The sequence below is a fragment of the Maylandia zebra genome, linkage group LG3, assembly GCF_041146795.1.
Source record: "Maylandia zebra isolate NMK-2024a linkage group LG3, Mzebra_GT3a, whole genome shotgun sequence".
NCBI classification, from domain to species: Eukaryota; Metazoa; Chordata; class Actinopteri; order Cichliformes; family Cichlidae; genus Maylandia; species Maylandia zebra.
In genome coordinates, this window is record NC_135169.1 from 24,947,171 (window position 1) to 24,962,699 (window position 15,529).

General features: G+C 41.5%; 1 protein-coding gene across 2 annotated transcripts; it reads left to right on the forward strand.

The window, feature by feature from the left end:
- The first annotated feature begins 2,202 nt into the window (after positions 1-2,202).
- On the forward strand, positions 2,203-12,501 carry LOC106676701 (N-acylneuraminate cytidylyltransferase). 2 transcript variants are annotated; one of them, XM_024801857.2, is made up of 9 exons: positions 2,203-2,548; positions 3,241-3,383; positions 3,526-3,681; positions 5,194-5,327; positions 5,432-5,526; positions 5,604-5,739; positions 5,837-6,002; positions 6,083-6,277; positions 12,234-12,501. In XM_024801857.2, the coding sequence occupies exons 1-8, from the start codon at positions 2,307-2,309 to the stop codon at positions 6,262-6,264; spliced, it is 1,254 nt and encodes a 417-aa protein (XP_024657625.2). In that variant the 5' UTR covers positions 2,203-2,306; the 3' UTR covers positions 6,265-6,277; positions 12,234-12,501. The 2 variants fall into 2 exon arrangements, with proteins under 2 accessions (XP_024657625.2, XP_023011112.3); XM_023155344.3 differs by lacking the exon at positions 12,234-12,501 and having other exon boundaries at positions 6,083-7,515.
- Positions 12,502-15,529: the final 3,028 nt, after the last annotated feature.

Sequence of the window (15,529 nt, forward strand, 5' to 3'; positions counted from 1 at the left end):
CACTAGAAGGCGCGTGCACACTGGGGATGACTGCTTTGACATGCTTCCTGGATTTTAAGGTCAGTCAGCGCCGGTATTAAGAGTTTGGACGCTGAAGGTAGAAAGACACGCGAGATTAAAACGACTACAAATTGAAGCCATGGATTTTGGGCGTTTGGATCACGGGCTTTGCCGGTTAGCATTAGTGAGACAGGCGGCGGTATGGTGACAGGACGGTTCATGGTGGGAGAAGCAGAAGAGAGGAAGGACGTTTTTAGGAACACGGAGCAGCAAACGAAGTTCATAGAGGAAAACAGCTCAGGTGAAGGTAAGTGTAGGACAAAAAAGATGATCAAAGAAGAGTTTGCAATAATCTTTTAATACCAAAAATAATTTAAAACAACCCAGCAGTAGGGTTACAGGTAGACGGAGAAATGCCAGGAGACACGGACAAGATCATCCAACACAAGATGTGCTTAAACCCTGCTGGGAAGAGAAAGGAGGGATAAAGAGCTCTGTGTGGACAGTGAGTATCATTTTAAACTTGCATGCATGGGTCAGTTTTACAGTTATGTCCAAATATATACAGATGCACCAAAGCCAACAAACCCAGCTGCAATGGCATTTGTTGCGCATGGTTTTCATGCCAAAGCAGGAAAAGGATCAGTGTTGGGGTCAGTGGCGGATCTAGAGAAAGTTTCTTAGGGTGCCAAAATCAAAGCCATTTCTTTACACATATGCAGGTGTTATATTCTTTGTGTACTATATCATTGGTTAAAATACATCAAGTACAGCAAGTATACACATACACAGAAATAATCTTTTTTTTCATGCTTAAATTTACAAAAAAATGTCAAAAATCTGCACTGTCATGAACAAACCTCTTTCTTTTTTTCATGATTTATTAGGTTAATAACTCACACCTTCATGGCTTTTCCAGAGTTTAGCAATCAAGCACCTCTGTAATCTAAATTGCCAGTGATGTTGATTAATAAATAAATATAGAAATAAAAATGTTTCTATATTTATATAAATATAGAAATAATGCAGTTTCAGACTATGCGCTGAACCATTTTTTTTTTTTAAATGGGAGACAGTAACATAATGCAATATATGCAGTTTTTGAATTCATATTCTGCATTAATTGTAGCTAAGCTCAAAGTCTTAGTGCTAGCTTATATTAATAAGCAATATTGTCATATGCAAAACCTGGGTGCCACACGCCACCCCAGTATATCGGCCTCTGGTTGGGGCATCAGTATACACAGGAGAAATGCTTTCAATACCTTTTACCTACTCAATAGAGAAGACACAAGGCCATAAAGATCAGTGATGTGCCTAGAGTCAAGTTCATCATTAACCGGTTTACAGTGCTGTAATTCAGACAGCAGAGCAGACATCCTGATAGAAATTCACAAAACACTTGATTTGGCTTAAGGAGACCTTTTTTGGGTACCAGCACACTGTGGAGTTAAAGCGTATGAAAGCCACAAAAAGTCTTTCAGAGGATGTGGTTATCGGTGTCAGCGGGACAATGAAAAAGGGCATAATAAAGCAGAAAATGAAGGAAAGGTGGCAAAAGCAATGATGCGAAGAGAGAAAAGGAAGATGGTTTTACAAAATCCAAAGGAAAACAGCAGAGATGAGACAGTTAAATCACAACTTAGATTTGGGCAGCAGGTTATTTTTAACAGGAAAGAGCCATACAGGAAAATGGGACTGTAATATGGTAAATGGTCTGTATTTATATAGCGCTTTACTAGTCCCTAAGGACCCCAAAGCGCTTTACATATCCAGTCATCCACACATTCACACACTGGTGATGGAAAGCTACATTGTAGCCACAGCCACCCTGGGGCGCACTGACAGAGGCGAGGCTGCCGGGCCCTCTGACCACCACCAGTAGGCAACGGGTGAAGTGTCTCGCCCAAAGACACAACGACCGAGACCTTTACAGCGAAGCGTGACTGCATGTGTTATTGCAGTGTCAGAAGCACGATGATGAAAGAAGACAACTGATCAAAAAGCTTGACGATATTAAAGTAAAACTGGACTTGGTTGATTTATTTCGCAAGAACTCAGTGAGTGAAAGCTAGCAGGCCATATTTTCGTTTTTAAGGCAGACTCGTTTGTTTGGGAGGATTTTTTTTATTTATTTCTCTGTCATTTCGGTCCACACTCCACGCCACTTGGTGGCGGTAATGCACCATTTTGCTGTTTGCTAACCGCCAGTAAACCCTATAAAGAAGAAGAAGAATTTGTTTCCAGCAGCTTCATTTCCTCCCTTTTGCCCCAAAAGTCTGTTTTTAACCACAAGAACCGCTTTAATGTCCGCTAAGCGAAGACACGATGACAACGATGCGGACGGAGCTGCTTCTTCCGACATGAAACAGAAGAAGAGACAAGTAGCTGCTTCTTCCAACAAGAACCAGAAGAGACATGTAGCTGCTCTCATTTTGGCACGGGGGGGAAGCAAAGGCATTCCGCTTAAAAACATCAAGCCCTTAGCCGGTGTCCCCCTCATGGGATGGGTGCTGAGGGCTGCTGTGGACTCCGAAGTGTTTGATAGGTACGTTGCAAATGTGTGACGGTGATTTCAAACTGAATTAGAGCTGCAAGGAGCTCATATCTCTGTCTGCTGGACTCGAGACTCCTCCATGTCCCTGTGGAACCACCAGTTCAAATTAGATCCACATGGGATGATCATTGTACCCTACTGCGCATTTCCCTGTTTCTTATAGGTGGCTCTTTAAGTATTAACGAATGGCTTATCAATCTACTCTGAGTCGGTGTTCCAGGCTAACTGTTTTTTACGGGTTATTATTACTGGTTAGATTTGTTTACATATTCCACTCTCCGTGTTGCATCCACAGATTCGTCATAAACACAATCAAGAGGGATTTATAAAAGAAGAGAAAGGGAGAAATTGGAGAACAAAGTGCTTTGAAGTAGCGCAAAGGACTATGTGTGTGTATAGAGTCCATGTGTGAGCGGTCTGAGTGATGGGGTTACTCAGCCGACTTATTTGTTGGTGGATATGTTTGCCCACTGTTATCAATTTGTCCATCTGTCAGTATGGGCCTTTATAGTGTCCGATAAATAAAAATGAAACGTGAAGAAGAGAAGCACCCTTCAACCATGCTATGAGTGTTTATATTGTGTAGTTTTTTCACCAGAGGGCTCTCTACAACTTTCTTGTTGTTGCAACATGCCTCTGTGAAATGCAATAAAAACAACAGCAACGCGTCTTTTCTTTCACAGTGTGTGGGTATCAACGGACCATGCCGAGATTAAGAAAGTTGCTGAGGCATGGGGTGCTCAGGTGCACCAGAGGAGTCCTGAAGTCTCCAGAGACTCTACTTCATCATTAGAAACTATCCAAGAGTTCCTCGAATACCATAATGGTAGGTACACCTGCAACCCACAGCTGCCCCTCCCATCACGCAAAACTGCTGACGTGTCAAAGAATCAGTTTTTACGCTGTTGTTTCACGAGCATCATTCTTCTGCCACACAGTTGAAAATTCTTTGGCTTTTGTTTTCACAGAGGTGGATATAGTTTGCAACATCCAGGCTACATCCCCGTGCCTCCACCCGTTTGATGTGAAGGAGGCCTTAAAAAAGATCACAGAGGACGGCTATGACTCCGTCTTTTCAGTGGTCAGGAGACACCAGTTTCGGTGGAAGGAGGTAGATGAATTATGTAAGTTAACACATGTTTGACTGTTATGTGCATGCTGAGTTCACAGACAGTTGTTCATAGCATTCACTGTTCGTGAGCTAGTCTACAGGCCATGTTAGGTTTGGAGGTCTGAAGCGACTGGCAGCCTCTGCACACTGTGTGCCTCACCATTAGCTGAGCCTGCTCTGTGATTTTATGTGGCCTACCACTTTGTAGGCGAGTTGCTGTCTTTCAGTCGCTTCCACTTGGATATAAAACCACAAACAGCTGACTGTGAAATATTTAATAGCAAGGAAATTTCACAACTGGACTTGCTGCACAGGTAGCATCCTGTAGGTGTAATAGTAGGTGTTTGATTTTATACACCTGAATTCAATTATTTGGATAAGTGAGTGAATAATATTGACATTATATTGTATCTGTAAATGACATTACAACAGCCTATTTGAAGTAATTTTAGACAGTCTTGGTTCGTTGATGTTTTATTTGTTGTTTTGCTAAATAGATCTATGTGCATATCTTTACAAGTTGCAGTCTGTCAGTTCTGCAAAATCTTTTTTCTTTTTTTTGTCAGTGTGGACCTACTTTGAATGTGCCAGTGGACCTCCACCTTAGTAACTTATTAACTGGGATGAAACAAATCCTACCAATGCAACTCGAATATTCTCCTGTCTGAACAAACAACTGATCACTCACATCCTTTGAATTTTAGATGTTAGAGTGACATCAATTAATTAATTAGATATCAGTTGGTATGGTGGTATTGTGTGTAGGTTGTCTGTCACAGCAGGCCCAACTTTACATGTTAAAGTGGTTTACTGTCTTAGAGGGGCTTGGCCTCAAATATGAGGAACAACCATCTGGCTGTTTTTGTTCTGTTCCTCCAGTTAAAGCTCTTTGCATTAAACAAAGAATTTTGCTCCCTAAATTCCCACAGTCATCCTCACTGTCTAGTCAAAGACTTATAGCAATGCAGGACTATAAATGTTGCATTAGTTGATGTCTGGAAGATCAAGAAATCTTTTTAGAGTTGCTTGTTGTTCTTCACTAGAAATCTGAACTCCTGGTGTAACTGCAAAAGGCTTTCAGGAAGACTGGCGGACTGAGGAGTGGCAACGTGCTGTTCTCATTTTCGTGGAAAACTTATGTACACAAGTACGGATCGGGAATGCTTTGGGCTCATGTTGTAGCTAGTACCACTTCACCAATAGAGGAAAGAATTGATTACCTGAAGGTGAAACTAAAAATGGAAAGATCGGCGAGATGAAGATCCTAGTCCTGAGTGATGAAGGTTTTGCCTTGGCTTTTAAAATTCTGGATACATGAAATACAGAAAATGAGCACTCACTATCAAATTGATAACAACCGATAACTCTGTTATTAGGTTCATTTTATGTTTTTCCTCTTTCCAAATTTAGTTACATGGCTGCTGCAATGATAGCCTGAGTTTCCACTATGTTTGATTTTTGAAACTCTATTCAGTCATATGCTTTTAATCCTTCAATTTATGTAATTGAGCGTCTTTCCTCCTAGCTGATGAAAAAACTGAGGCTATAAATCTGGACCCAGCCAACCGGCCGCGGCGTCAGGACTGGCCCGGAGAGCTGTGTGAGAATGGCTCGTTTTACTTCACCACAAAAGATCTCATTAAGACGGGACAGTTGCAGGTAATGGGGCAAAACTGTGCCTCAAGTACCAGTGCATGAAACTACACCATCTTTCATTCAGGTAACTGCATATTTTTCTCACCCTTGCATTTTCACCTCTCTAGGGCGGTAAGTCGATATACTATGAGATGCTACCGGAGTTCAGTGTGGACATAGATGGAGACATCGACTGGCCTGTTGCAGAACAGAGGGTTCTCAGGTGAGAAGCACCTCTCAGTCTGCTTTTAATCAACTATCGACTCCTTTTTCTCATTTAATCTGTACTTCCTCAATCAGGTACGGGTACCCCGGTAAGGTAGTCCGCCTGCTGTTCTGCAATGTTTCTGCATGTTTAGCAGAAGGAATCAACGCTCTGTCTAGTAATACCAGAAACACATCTGCTATTCACATGCTGCAGGAAAAACAAGTGGAGGTTGGCTTTTTTTCATCAGCTGTCTGAACAGAATTGAGTAAACTGACCCGTCATGTATAACATTGCCCACAAACTGCCCTCTGTCTTGTTTCACAAGGTCATTCTGTTGACCTCCAGTGATGACGCTGTGGCCCAGTCTTTGGCTGCCAAACTTCAAAAAAGGACAGGGTGCCAGGTCATGGAGGTGGGAAAGAAGCCGCTGAACGATTTGCAAGAGGTCATGAAGAACAAGAGTCTGGACTGGAAACATGTGGCATTCATGGGTAAAACAACTGCACTCTTATTTCTTGAGAGTTATCATTTCAGTTTAGCCTCACTATGTTTTTCTGTTCCCCCCCCTCAGGTTTTGATCAAGCAGATGAGAAATTGCTGAAGCTGGCAGGTTTGAGTGCAGTACCCGGGGATGCTCCAGAGTTGGCCTCAAAGGCTGCAAAGTACATCTGCCCCCTTTCTAGGGGATCGGGAGCTGTGTGGGATTTTGCTGAGTACATTCTCCTGCAGAAACCAATGGCAAAACCTCAGTAGGACCACAGAATTTGTAAGAACTTCTAATGGCAGATTAATTTTGATAAATGGAAGAAATAAAAATAATTAAAATTAGTCATGTATATGTTAGAAATGTCAAGAGACTGGTTTGTAGTAATGGTAAAAAAGCAGATCCTCATTCAATTCTAAGGGTTTTTTTAATATCAGGACATAATAAAATAATCATCTGGTCCTCACCAGTTGTTAAAAATGGGGAAAGGCAACTTTGGATGTGTAAAAACACACGGCCTACTACACTTTGTCCCAATTTAACAGAAGCTAAGCCAAAATGCAGGAGGTTAGCAGCACCTGCTAGTCAAATTCATTTGATTAATTTATCATCAGCATGTGTGTGGACCTCTATAAAAGCAGAGGTTTGACCATTTTTAAGGTCCAGAGCTCTCACCTGTGAGTTAACACAATGCCACACGCTTCCCAGAAGTTGACGTCTCATGATCCCAAGGTCGGACTGTGCGATGTTCAAAGAGTGCAAAAAAACAAACAAACAAAAAACAGAAAAAGACTTGACGAGTATGGCTTGTTTGGAAGGGTTGCTAGCAGAAAGTCTCTTCTGCTTCTAAAAACAATGTGACAGCATGGCTTAGGTTGATTAAAGTGTATCTGAACAAGACTTCTGACCCGGCCAAGGTGGAGATGTTTAGCTATAATGCACAGCACCATGTTTGGAGAAAACGAGCACAGCATCAGCAGAAACACCAATCAGCTGTCAGACATGGTGGTGTGTACCAAACTATTCAAATGTGAGGCATCTGTCTGTCTTTACTGAAACTAGGTCTTGTGTTGCAGAGAGTTAAAGTCCAGCTCTGAACCCTTTAACTGTGTAAAGAATGGTGAGCTAAAATTCCTCTACAGTGATTTGAGGCTGCTAAAGTGCATACGTACTCATTCCTGCTGAAGGTGGTTCTACAAGCTACTGATTCATAGACTGCATTTGTTTTTTTGTTTTTTTACACATTGTTTTTGAATTTCGGTTTAGTTTTATTAAACAAACAATGTCATGTTGTAATATGTTGTGTTTTTGTTCATCTGATGTTGCATTTACCTAATTTTAAGATCTGGTAAGGGCCAGAAAAGTTTATAACATCCTGATATGCAATTTTTTATTACCATCTCTAAGCAAGAAACCTTTCCTGTGTCAAGCAAGAGGAATGTCAGCAGTGTTTTGAAAATTAAATCAAATGTTAAGAAAGGCTGTGTTTGCATATGATCACATAAAGTGAAGTATAAACAGGAAGGATCACTCATTTTACTGCAAGGACACCAGAGGCCTAGACTATGGAGCAGAATCTGGGTTTTATTCTGAGTTTCTGTACTACGAAACACATTCACATCTTATCAGAGAACATCACCATGGTACCACATGATGTAGAAAAGAAGGTGAGGTGCTAAAATCAGAATCGTGTTTATTGGCCAAGTATATGTGCAGACACATACAGGGAATTTGGTTCCGGTAGATGGTGGCTCTCAAGCACAGCAATATAAATCACACACACACACACACGTGTCTATATACACACATTACACATACATACACAAAGCTGTGTAAACCAACTATAAATATCAAATCTAAACTTATATACATAAAATACAGAAATGAATGAGGTGGAATGAATACTACAAAATGTACATAAGGTGCAGCTGCAGTCTGGCAGTGGGAGCAGTGTGACAGGTCAACTGTTAAGAAGGGAGATGGTGAGGGGAAAGAAACTGTTCCTGTGTCGGGTGGTCCTGGTCTGCAGGCTTCTGTACCGTCTGCCAGAGGGCAGCAGATCAAAAAGTCTGTGTGCAGGGTGTGAGGGGTCTGTGATGATTTTCCCTGCCCGTTTCCTGGTTCTTGAGAGGTACAGATCCTGGATGGAGGGCAGGGGGGCGCCGGTGATCCTTTCTGCTGCCCGTACAGTCCGCTGCAGTCTGCTCCTGTCCTGTTTAGTGGCTGCACCATACCAGACTGTGATGGAGGAGCACAGGACAGACTCAATGACCGCAGTATAGAACTGGATCAGCAGCTCCTGTGGAAGACTGTACTTCCCCAGTTGTCTCAGGAAGTACATCCTCTGCTGGGTCTTTTTGAGGATGGAGTTGATGTTGGTCTCCCACTTCAGGTCCTGGGAGATGGTTGTACCCAGGAACTTGAAGATCTTCACAGTCGACACAGGGCTGTCTGATATGGTGAGGGGGAGCAGAGTTGAGGGATGTCTCCTGAAGTCCACTGTCATCTCTACAGTCTTAAGAGTGTTCAGCTCCAGATTGTGCTGACTGCACCAGAGTACCAGCCGCTCAACTTCCTGCCGGTATGCAGACTCATCACCATCTTGAATGAGGCCAATGACAGTGGTGTCATCTGAAAACTTTAGGAGTTTAACAGCCAAGTTCTTGGAGGTGCAGTCGTTAGTGTAGAGGGAGAACAGTGGTGAGAGGACACATCCTTGAGGGGCACCAATACTGAGGGACCGAGTTTCAGAGGTGATCTCCCCCAGCCTCACTTGCTGCTTCCTGTCTGTCAGGAAGCTGGTGATCCACTGACAGGTAGCTGGTGACACGCTGAGCTGGGAGAGTTTGGAGGAGAGAAGTTCAGGCACAATGGTGTTAAAAGCCGAACTAAAGTCCACAAACAGGACCCTGGCATAAGTTCCCGGGCGGTCAAGGTGTTGCAGGATGTAATGCAGCCCCATGTTCACTGCATCATCCACCGACCTGTTTGCCCGGTAGGCAAACTGCAGAGGGTCCAGCTGGTGGCCTGTAATGTCTTTCAGATGGGCTAACACCAGTCGTTCGAAGGATTTCATGACCACAGACGTCAAGGCGACAGGTCTGTAGTCATTCAGTCCTGTGATGGTGGGTTTTTTTGGGAACAGGGATGATGGTGGAGCGTTTGAAGCAGGAGGGAACTTCACACAGCTCCAGGGATCTGTTGAAGATGCGGGTAAAGATGGGAGCCAGCTGTTCAGCACAGGTTAGGGAGGAGGGTGAGATGCCGTCTGGTCCGGGGGCTTTCCTGGGCTTCTGTTTCTGGAATAGTCGGCTCACATCCTCGGTGTGTATTCTGAGTTTCAGGGAGGAGGAAAGGGGGGTGAGAGGTGTGGTGGAGGTCGTTGAGTCTGGATTGGAGAGGGTGGTGGTGGTCGTTGAGTCTGGATTGGGGAGGGTGGGGGTGATCGTTTGGTCTGGATTGGGGAGGGTGGGGGTGGTCGTTGAGACTGGATTGGGGAGGGGAAGGGTGAAGGGGGGAGAGGTGGAAGGTGTGTTGGGGGTCAATGTCTGAAGCAATGTCCCTGAGGAGGGGAGGGTGGGGCGTGGGAGTCTGTCCGTCTCAAACCTGCAGTAGAAAGTGTTTAACTCGTTGGCCAGGTCTTTGTTTGCTTCAATAGTGGGTGGGGGGCGTCTGTAGCTGGTGATTTCCTGCAGGCCCCTTCACACTGACACTGGGTCGTTGGCTGAGAGCCGTTCTTCCAGCTTCTGGGAGTAGATGCTTTTAGCTGCTTTGATCTCCTTGGTCAGTGTGTTCCTGGCTTGCTTGTACAGGGCCCTGTCACCACTTCTGTAGGCGTCCTCCTTGGCCTTACAAAGATGTTGGAGTTTAGGAGTGAACCATGGTTTATTGTTGTTGTATGTGCAAAAGGTCTTTGTTGGCACGCACACGTCTTCACAGAAACTGATGTATGATGATGTATGAGTTTCTGGAAGTAAAATTAGTCAAATGTCACATAGTAAGGTATTCAACACTCAGTCTTGAAAGGTTTCTTTGACTGTGTGCTGACGTCTAGTTCCAAGACGGACAAGAACATATCTGTAGTCCCTCAATAACCTCAGGAGCTATGTAAGCTACACTATATTATGCTGGACAACATTTTCTATCAAACATAATTAAATCTAAGGAGCTTGGAAAGAAAAGTTTCTGTACTTAAGTTTCTTGAAGACATTTCACCTCTCATCTGAGAGCTTTCTAGAGTTCTGAAGAACTATGATGACCTGGATGGGCCAGGTCCATCCAGCATTAACTACAGTGTCTTACTACCTCTCCTTATTACTGCAGCACCTTGTTTCATGCACTTTTAAGGTGACTGTCGCTGTGTGCGCATAATCTTATTGTCCACGCACTTGCAACAATAAGGAGCTGTAGCGAAGCATTGAACTGACAGATAGGTCCTCTGAATCCTTGACAGAAGACATGCAAGAAGCGAACAATAAAAAGGTCAGTGTGGGAAGAGAAAAACATTTCACAGTTATCATGCTGCTCATATCCCCTTATAGCACTGGTTCTCAAATGGGGTTTGCAGGGCTCAGAGTTATTCAGTCCATTCTCTCCTAATTATCCAAGTCATCAGAGAGACAGACGTTCATACCAACAGTCAGTTTAGAATCACCATCTTACATAAAGCCATGCATGTATTCAGGAGTACCCAGAGAGAGAACACAGATATGTGAACATGCAGACTCCCCAAGGAAAGATCCTAGAGTGAATTTGAACACTGGATCTTTTGGTTGTGAGGCTGTAGTGCAAACTGCTGTGGTCCCCTTTGCAATCAATTGTAGACCCTGTGCATCTCCATGATTGGCAGGACAGGCTCAGGCAGCTTTTGTTGCAGACCTGAGTTCCTCTAGAACATTTCTGTGTTTAAGATTGAATTTGATAAAGTAAGGCTGGAGTTCTCAAAGTTCTTTAATATGCTGCTTTTCCTGCTGAGAAGATTGCTGCTAGCTACATCTACTAGCCTGTTACACTTTAGCCTAACCCAAAGACCAGAAATGACATGGTGTGTGCTGGAAAGACCTTCATATATAACCAAAGGTTTTTTTGTTGTTTTTTATATTTTTGTTTTTACTTGGTAAAGTTTAGACTTCATGCGGGATTTTGCCGCTTCCACCCACATTGAGGCTTTATGCTTGGCTAAACTGCTCATGATTTTGTTAAAAATGTATTTTTTCTGTTTGCAGTTTCATTTCTCGGAGGCGTCTGCTTTGTTGGAAAATCTCATGAATCATTTCTGATTTTAATTTTATTGAACTGATCATTTTGTGATTCTTTTTAAATCATCAAATAAATAAACTTGCTGATGTTGACGGGGATATAGTTGACATAGTTCCATAATTAGATTTAGGTTTTAAACAGCACAGTAAAAACTAATTTGAATTATAAGTGTGTGTGTATATAATCTATCTATCTATCTATCTATCTATCTATCTATCTATCTATCTATCTATCTATCTATCTATCTATCTATCTATCTATCTATCTATCTATCTATCTATCGATCGATCGATCGATAGATAGATAGATATGGTAGGATATTGACACCAGTTGAAAGTGCAGTCAAAAAAATAAAGAAGTTTGTTGATTCAATTTCCAAAATGACCAGTGATGGACTTTAAAGCTGTGCTTTTACATTTTATGTACAGATGTATGCGATAATTTGCAGGTTAGCCAGCAGGTGGCAGTGTTGACCTTTACTGACTTTCTGTAAACACAGCGAATCGTTCTCCAAATCGTCGGGATGTTAAGCCTCGGGAGTGAGAACGGCCTGCTGTAATTTCAGGGAAACCGCGCTGAACTTAGTCTTTCTGTCTCATGTGGAAAAGCATACAAGTTGATGTAAATGCTGATTATTAATTATAAAATCAACTTTTGTAATATAATTAATATAAATAAATGGTCTGGTGTGAAAGACTCACAAACAAAACCATTCTGTAATGTTGACTCCTGATCGTCATCTGACCTGTCACAGTGTAGTTATGTAGATTAGTTAGAAACAGTCAAAGGATAAAATAGTGTAGACTTTAGCTCAGGCAGGAAGTGAAAACACTGTGTGGACGGAGGATCTGTTGATCTGGGTTAGCTGTGGAGTAACACCCACAACAAATTCACAGAAATAAGAAAGTCATGTTGATGAGTTCTGGTGATTCACAACTGAGCAACTTTTCTCTGCATTCACTTTTTTTTTGCTCAACAGCGCCACCTTTTGCTTTTGGACCGACGAGCAAATCTGCTTTTTTCCTGGATAATGACTGAATTTCTGGACCTTCCCTTTTTCCTTGCACATATAAGTCATTATGTTTAGTCATGTGCTGCTGCAGTAATAAAGGCTACTATCCTTTTGTATGTGGTTAGTCATATAATCTAGAAACAACCTGTCCACAAATAATATAGTTTCTTCCAGGTTATTGTTTATACAGCCTTCCTTTTGTAATTAAAATAAACAGTGTTGTGATGACTGTTGAGATTTTCAGACTGTCTTGTGTTATTAGCAGAAAACTACTTGATCCTATATTATGTAGGACAGTTGCTAATTATGCAGAGAAATGTTGTTTTTAATATAACAGTGATGTAACAGTGAAATCTACTCTAACAGCTCCAACAGGAGAAGAAGAAGGAAATTGGTTATGTTCTAGTTTATCAGAGTCTATCAGCGTACCAGTGAAATACTGTGATTATTATTGGAGCAGTCCTAAAGATTTAGACTGGGACACTGTAGTATACACTTCCTGGCCACTTCATTAGGTACACCTTGCTAGTACTTGGTTGGACCATTTTGGCTTTCAGAACTGACCTAATTTTTTCATGGCATTGCTTTAACAACATCTCAGAGGAAAATCTTCTCAGAGATTTTGGTCCATATTAACACAACAGCGTCACACAGTTGCTGCTGATTTATTGCCTCCTAATCCGTGCAGAAGAGCATTCAGAGATGCTCACTGCATACTGCATGCTCACGTTTTCTTTTTCAGATTCAGATACTTTTGCTGTAAACCCTAGAGATAGTTTTGTAAGAAAATCCCAGCCTGTTTTCTTCCCGGTTCTGATGCTCATGTGATTGGTTGACTTTGTTGACAGAGAGTCTAATAGAGTAACCACTAGTGTACACTTTAGTCCGTATTTTGGTCTTTGGTCTCTTTTGTCAAAATTTCCTCAACAGTGTGAAGTGTTTGAATTGGACTGACTTCAGTAATCCTTCATGCACATTTATATTATATTCAAAATGAACAATTTATTGCTGAAGCAGTTTGTTTTTTTCTTTCTATGAGGCAGAAATAAAAAGAAGAACAACAGAGGAAAAGCTTATCAATGCAAAGGTTTGAATAAATACGCCATAGTGATTCTGATTCAATGCATCACACTGCAGAAAGGAAATGAACAAAAAGGGAATTTGAAAGCATTTAAAAGACACAAATGACACAAACACTACAGATATACAAAGAACTACAAGTCTTTACTGATGGATATATAGTAAATGAATTAATAATCAGTTAATAATCTAAAGATTTATGGCCTGACAACCTTGTTGACCTTTTACTTCCCAATAGAAATATCACAACACAAGATTTCTTTTACTGAGTCATGGAGACTGCAAAAATATGAGGATTAAAGTAAATTCCTCTCCCTTACAGTTTAAGTTTAGCCATTAGTCGGTTTTAGTTTGTTTTTGTAGAGCACCACACAGACGTTCATAAATCCCACATGAAAAATGACGTATCTAAGAAGTGCTGACAGTAGCCGGTGCCTCTTCCTTGTAGCTGTCGAACTCGTTTTTTTCTTTTCATTTCGTTTCATCTCTCCTGCAGGCCCTTTGTTACATTTCTTCTCAGGATTAAAGAGAAACATTGTGCATCTGTCAGTCAAAAACCAAAATATACTTCACCGGTGCTACACCCAACACTTGGAAAAATATGCTGTGCCACGGCAGGCTTTTCTTGTCAACAACTGCACACACACACACACACAGGTATGCTACCTGACCAGTGCTCCTACCTATGGTTATATATAAAAAAAAAAAAAAAGCAAAGGCTATAAATATGAAGTACCCAAACTGACCTACTGCAATAATATATGACGGGCAAAGACGATTAAAGAGGATTAAAAGTAAAGAAAGAAATTAAAATAAGTAGGTCAGTAAAAATAGTGGCCGTGATGAGCCTGAAATTGGATTCACCACCTATAAAACACCAGAGGGAGTATTTTTAAATATTAATAATTATTTTGTATTTTTGCTGTAGCTGACTGAAGATAAGTGGGATAACTTACAAATGGCGTGTTCAGATATCTTAAGTCTTAGTTTAGCATCTCACCTTTTGGGAGCAAACACAGGAAAAACCAAGGACACTAACTCCCATCATCCTCTGATATGTTAACACGCTAAACCAACATTGTTCAGATGCTTTCTGGTGGGATACACAAGCTTGAAGGTGTTCATGTCATACATTTCAAAACCGATCAACAATAAAAGATGGATCAATGTTCTCTTACATACATCTTACATCTTTACATACATACATACTTACTTGAATAATGAGGCCCCATCTTATCTTAAAGACCTCTCAAAACCATATCACCCCTTTAGAGCACTTGGCACTCAGACTGCTACCTTGTGGTTCCTACAGTATTAAAAAGTAGAATGGGAGACAGACACTATCTCTACTTTTAATATTAGGCTTTAAACTTTCGTTTATGCGACAGCATATAGTTAGGGCTGGATCAGGTGACCCTGAATCCTCCCTTAGTTATGCTGCCATAGGTCTAGGCTGCTGGGGATTCCCATGTTTCTTATACATTCACTTTTCTTCACCCAATATGTGTTTTTACACTTCTCCACATTTGTAACAATTCTGCAAATATGAGTGGACCATTATTCCTCCACAGAGCTGTAAAAAACTCATCACTTATCACAAAAAAAAAGTTCAAAACTATAGTAAAAAAAAAAGAGAGATCGGGTAAAAAGAAAATGTAGAAAGGAGAAAATCTCTACAAATCAAATTCTAAATATGACACAATGTGAAGCTTGGGTCCTAAAAGAACGCAGGTTTTCAGCTAAAACGTGGGTTAGACAACACGTTCAGCTGTGTGTCCATTAAGCGGTTGGGACTCATTAATTATCCACAGCCACTGACGTTTGGATGACTTCTGCATTAGCTGATGCCGAACTGGCTTCAAACACCCACAGGAATAACAGATTCCCTCAGCAAGACATATTGATGCGTTCCAAACAGGTGGCAGTTCAACATTCAACCCACAGAAACGCTCCTTCACAGTAACACATCTAGGATTACACAACCAGTGTTGTCCCTCCATAATTCATATATCCACTCTGATTAACTTTCACTCTGTGACACCTACTCAGCCACAACAATAAAAAAAACATATTGATTAAAATCTTGTTAGAATACAAAGCTCTGCTGGGAAACTTAGTTCCTGCCAATAATGTGGATGTCACTTTGAAAAGTACCACCCACGTAAACAGAGACAATTTGTTAT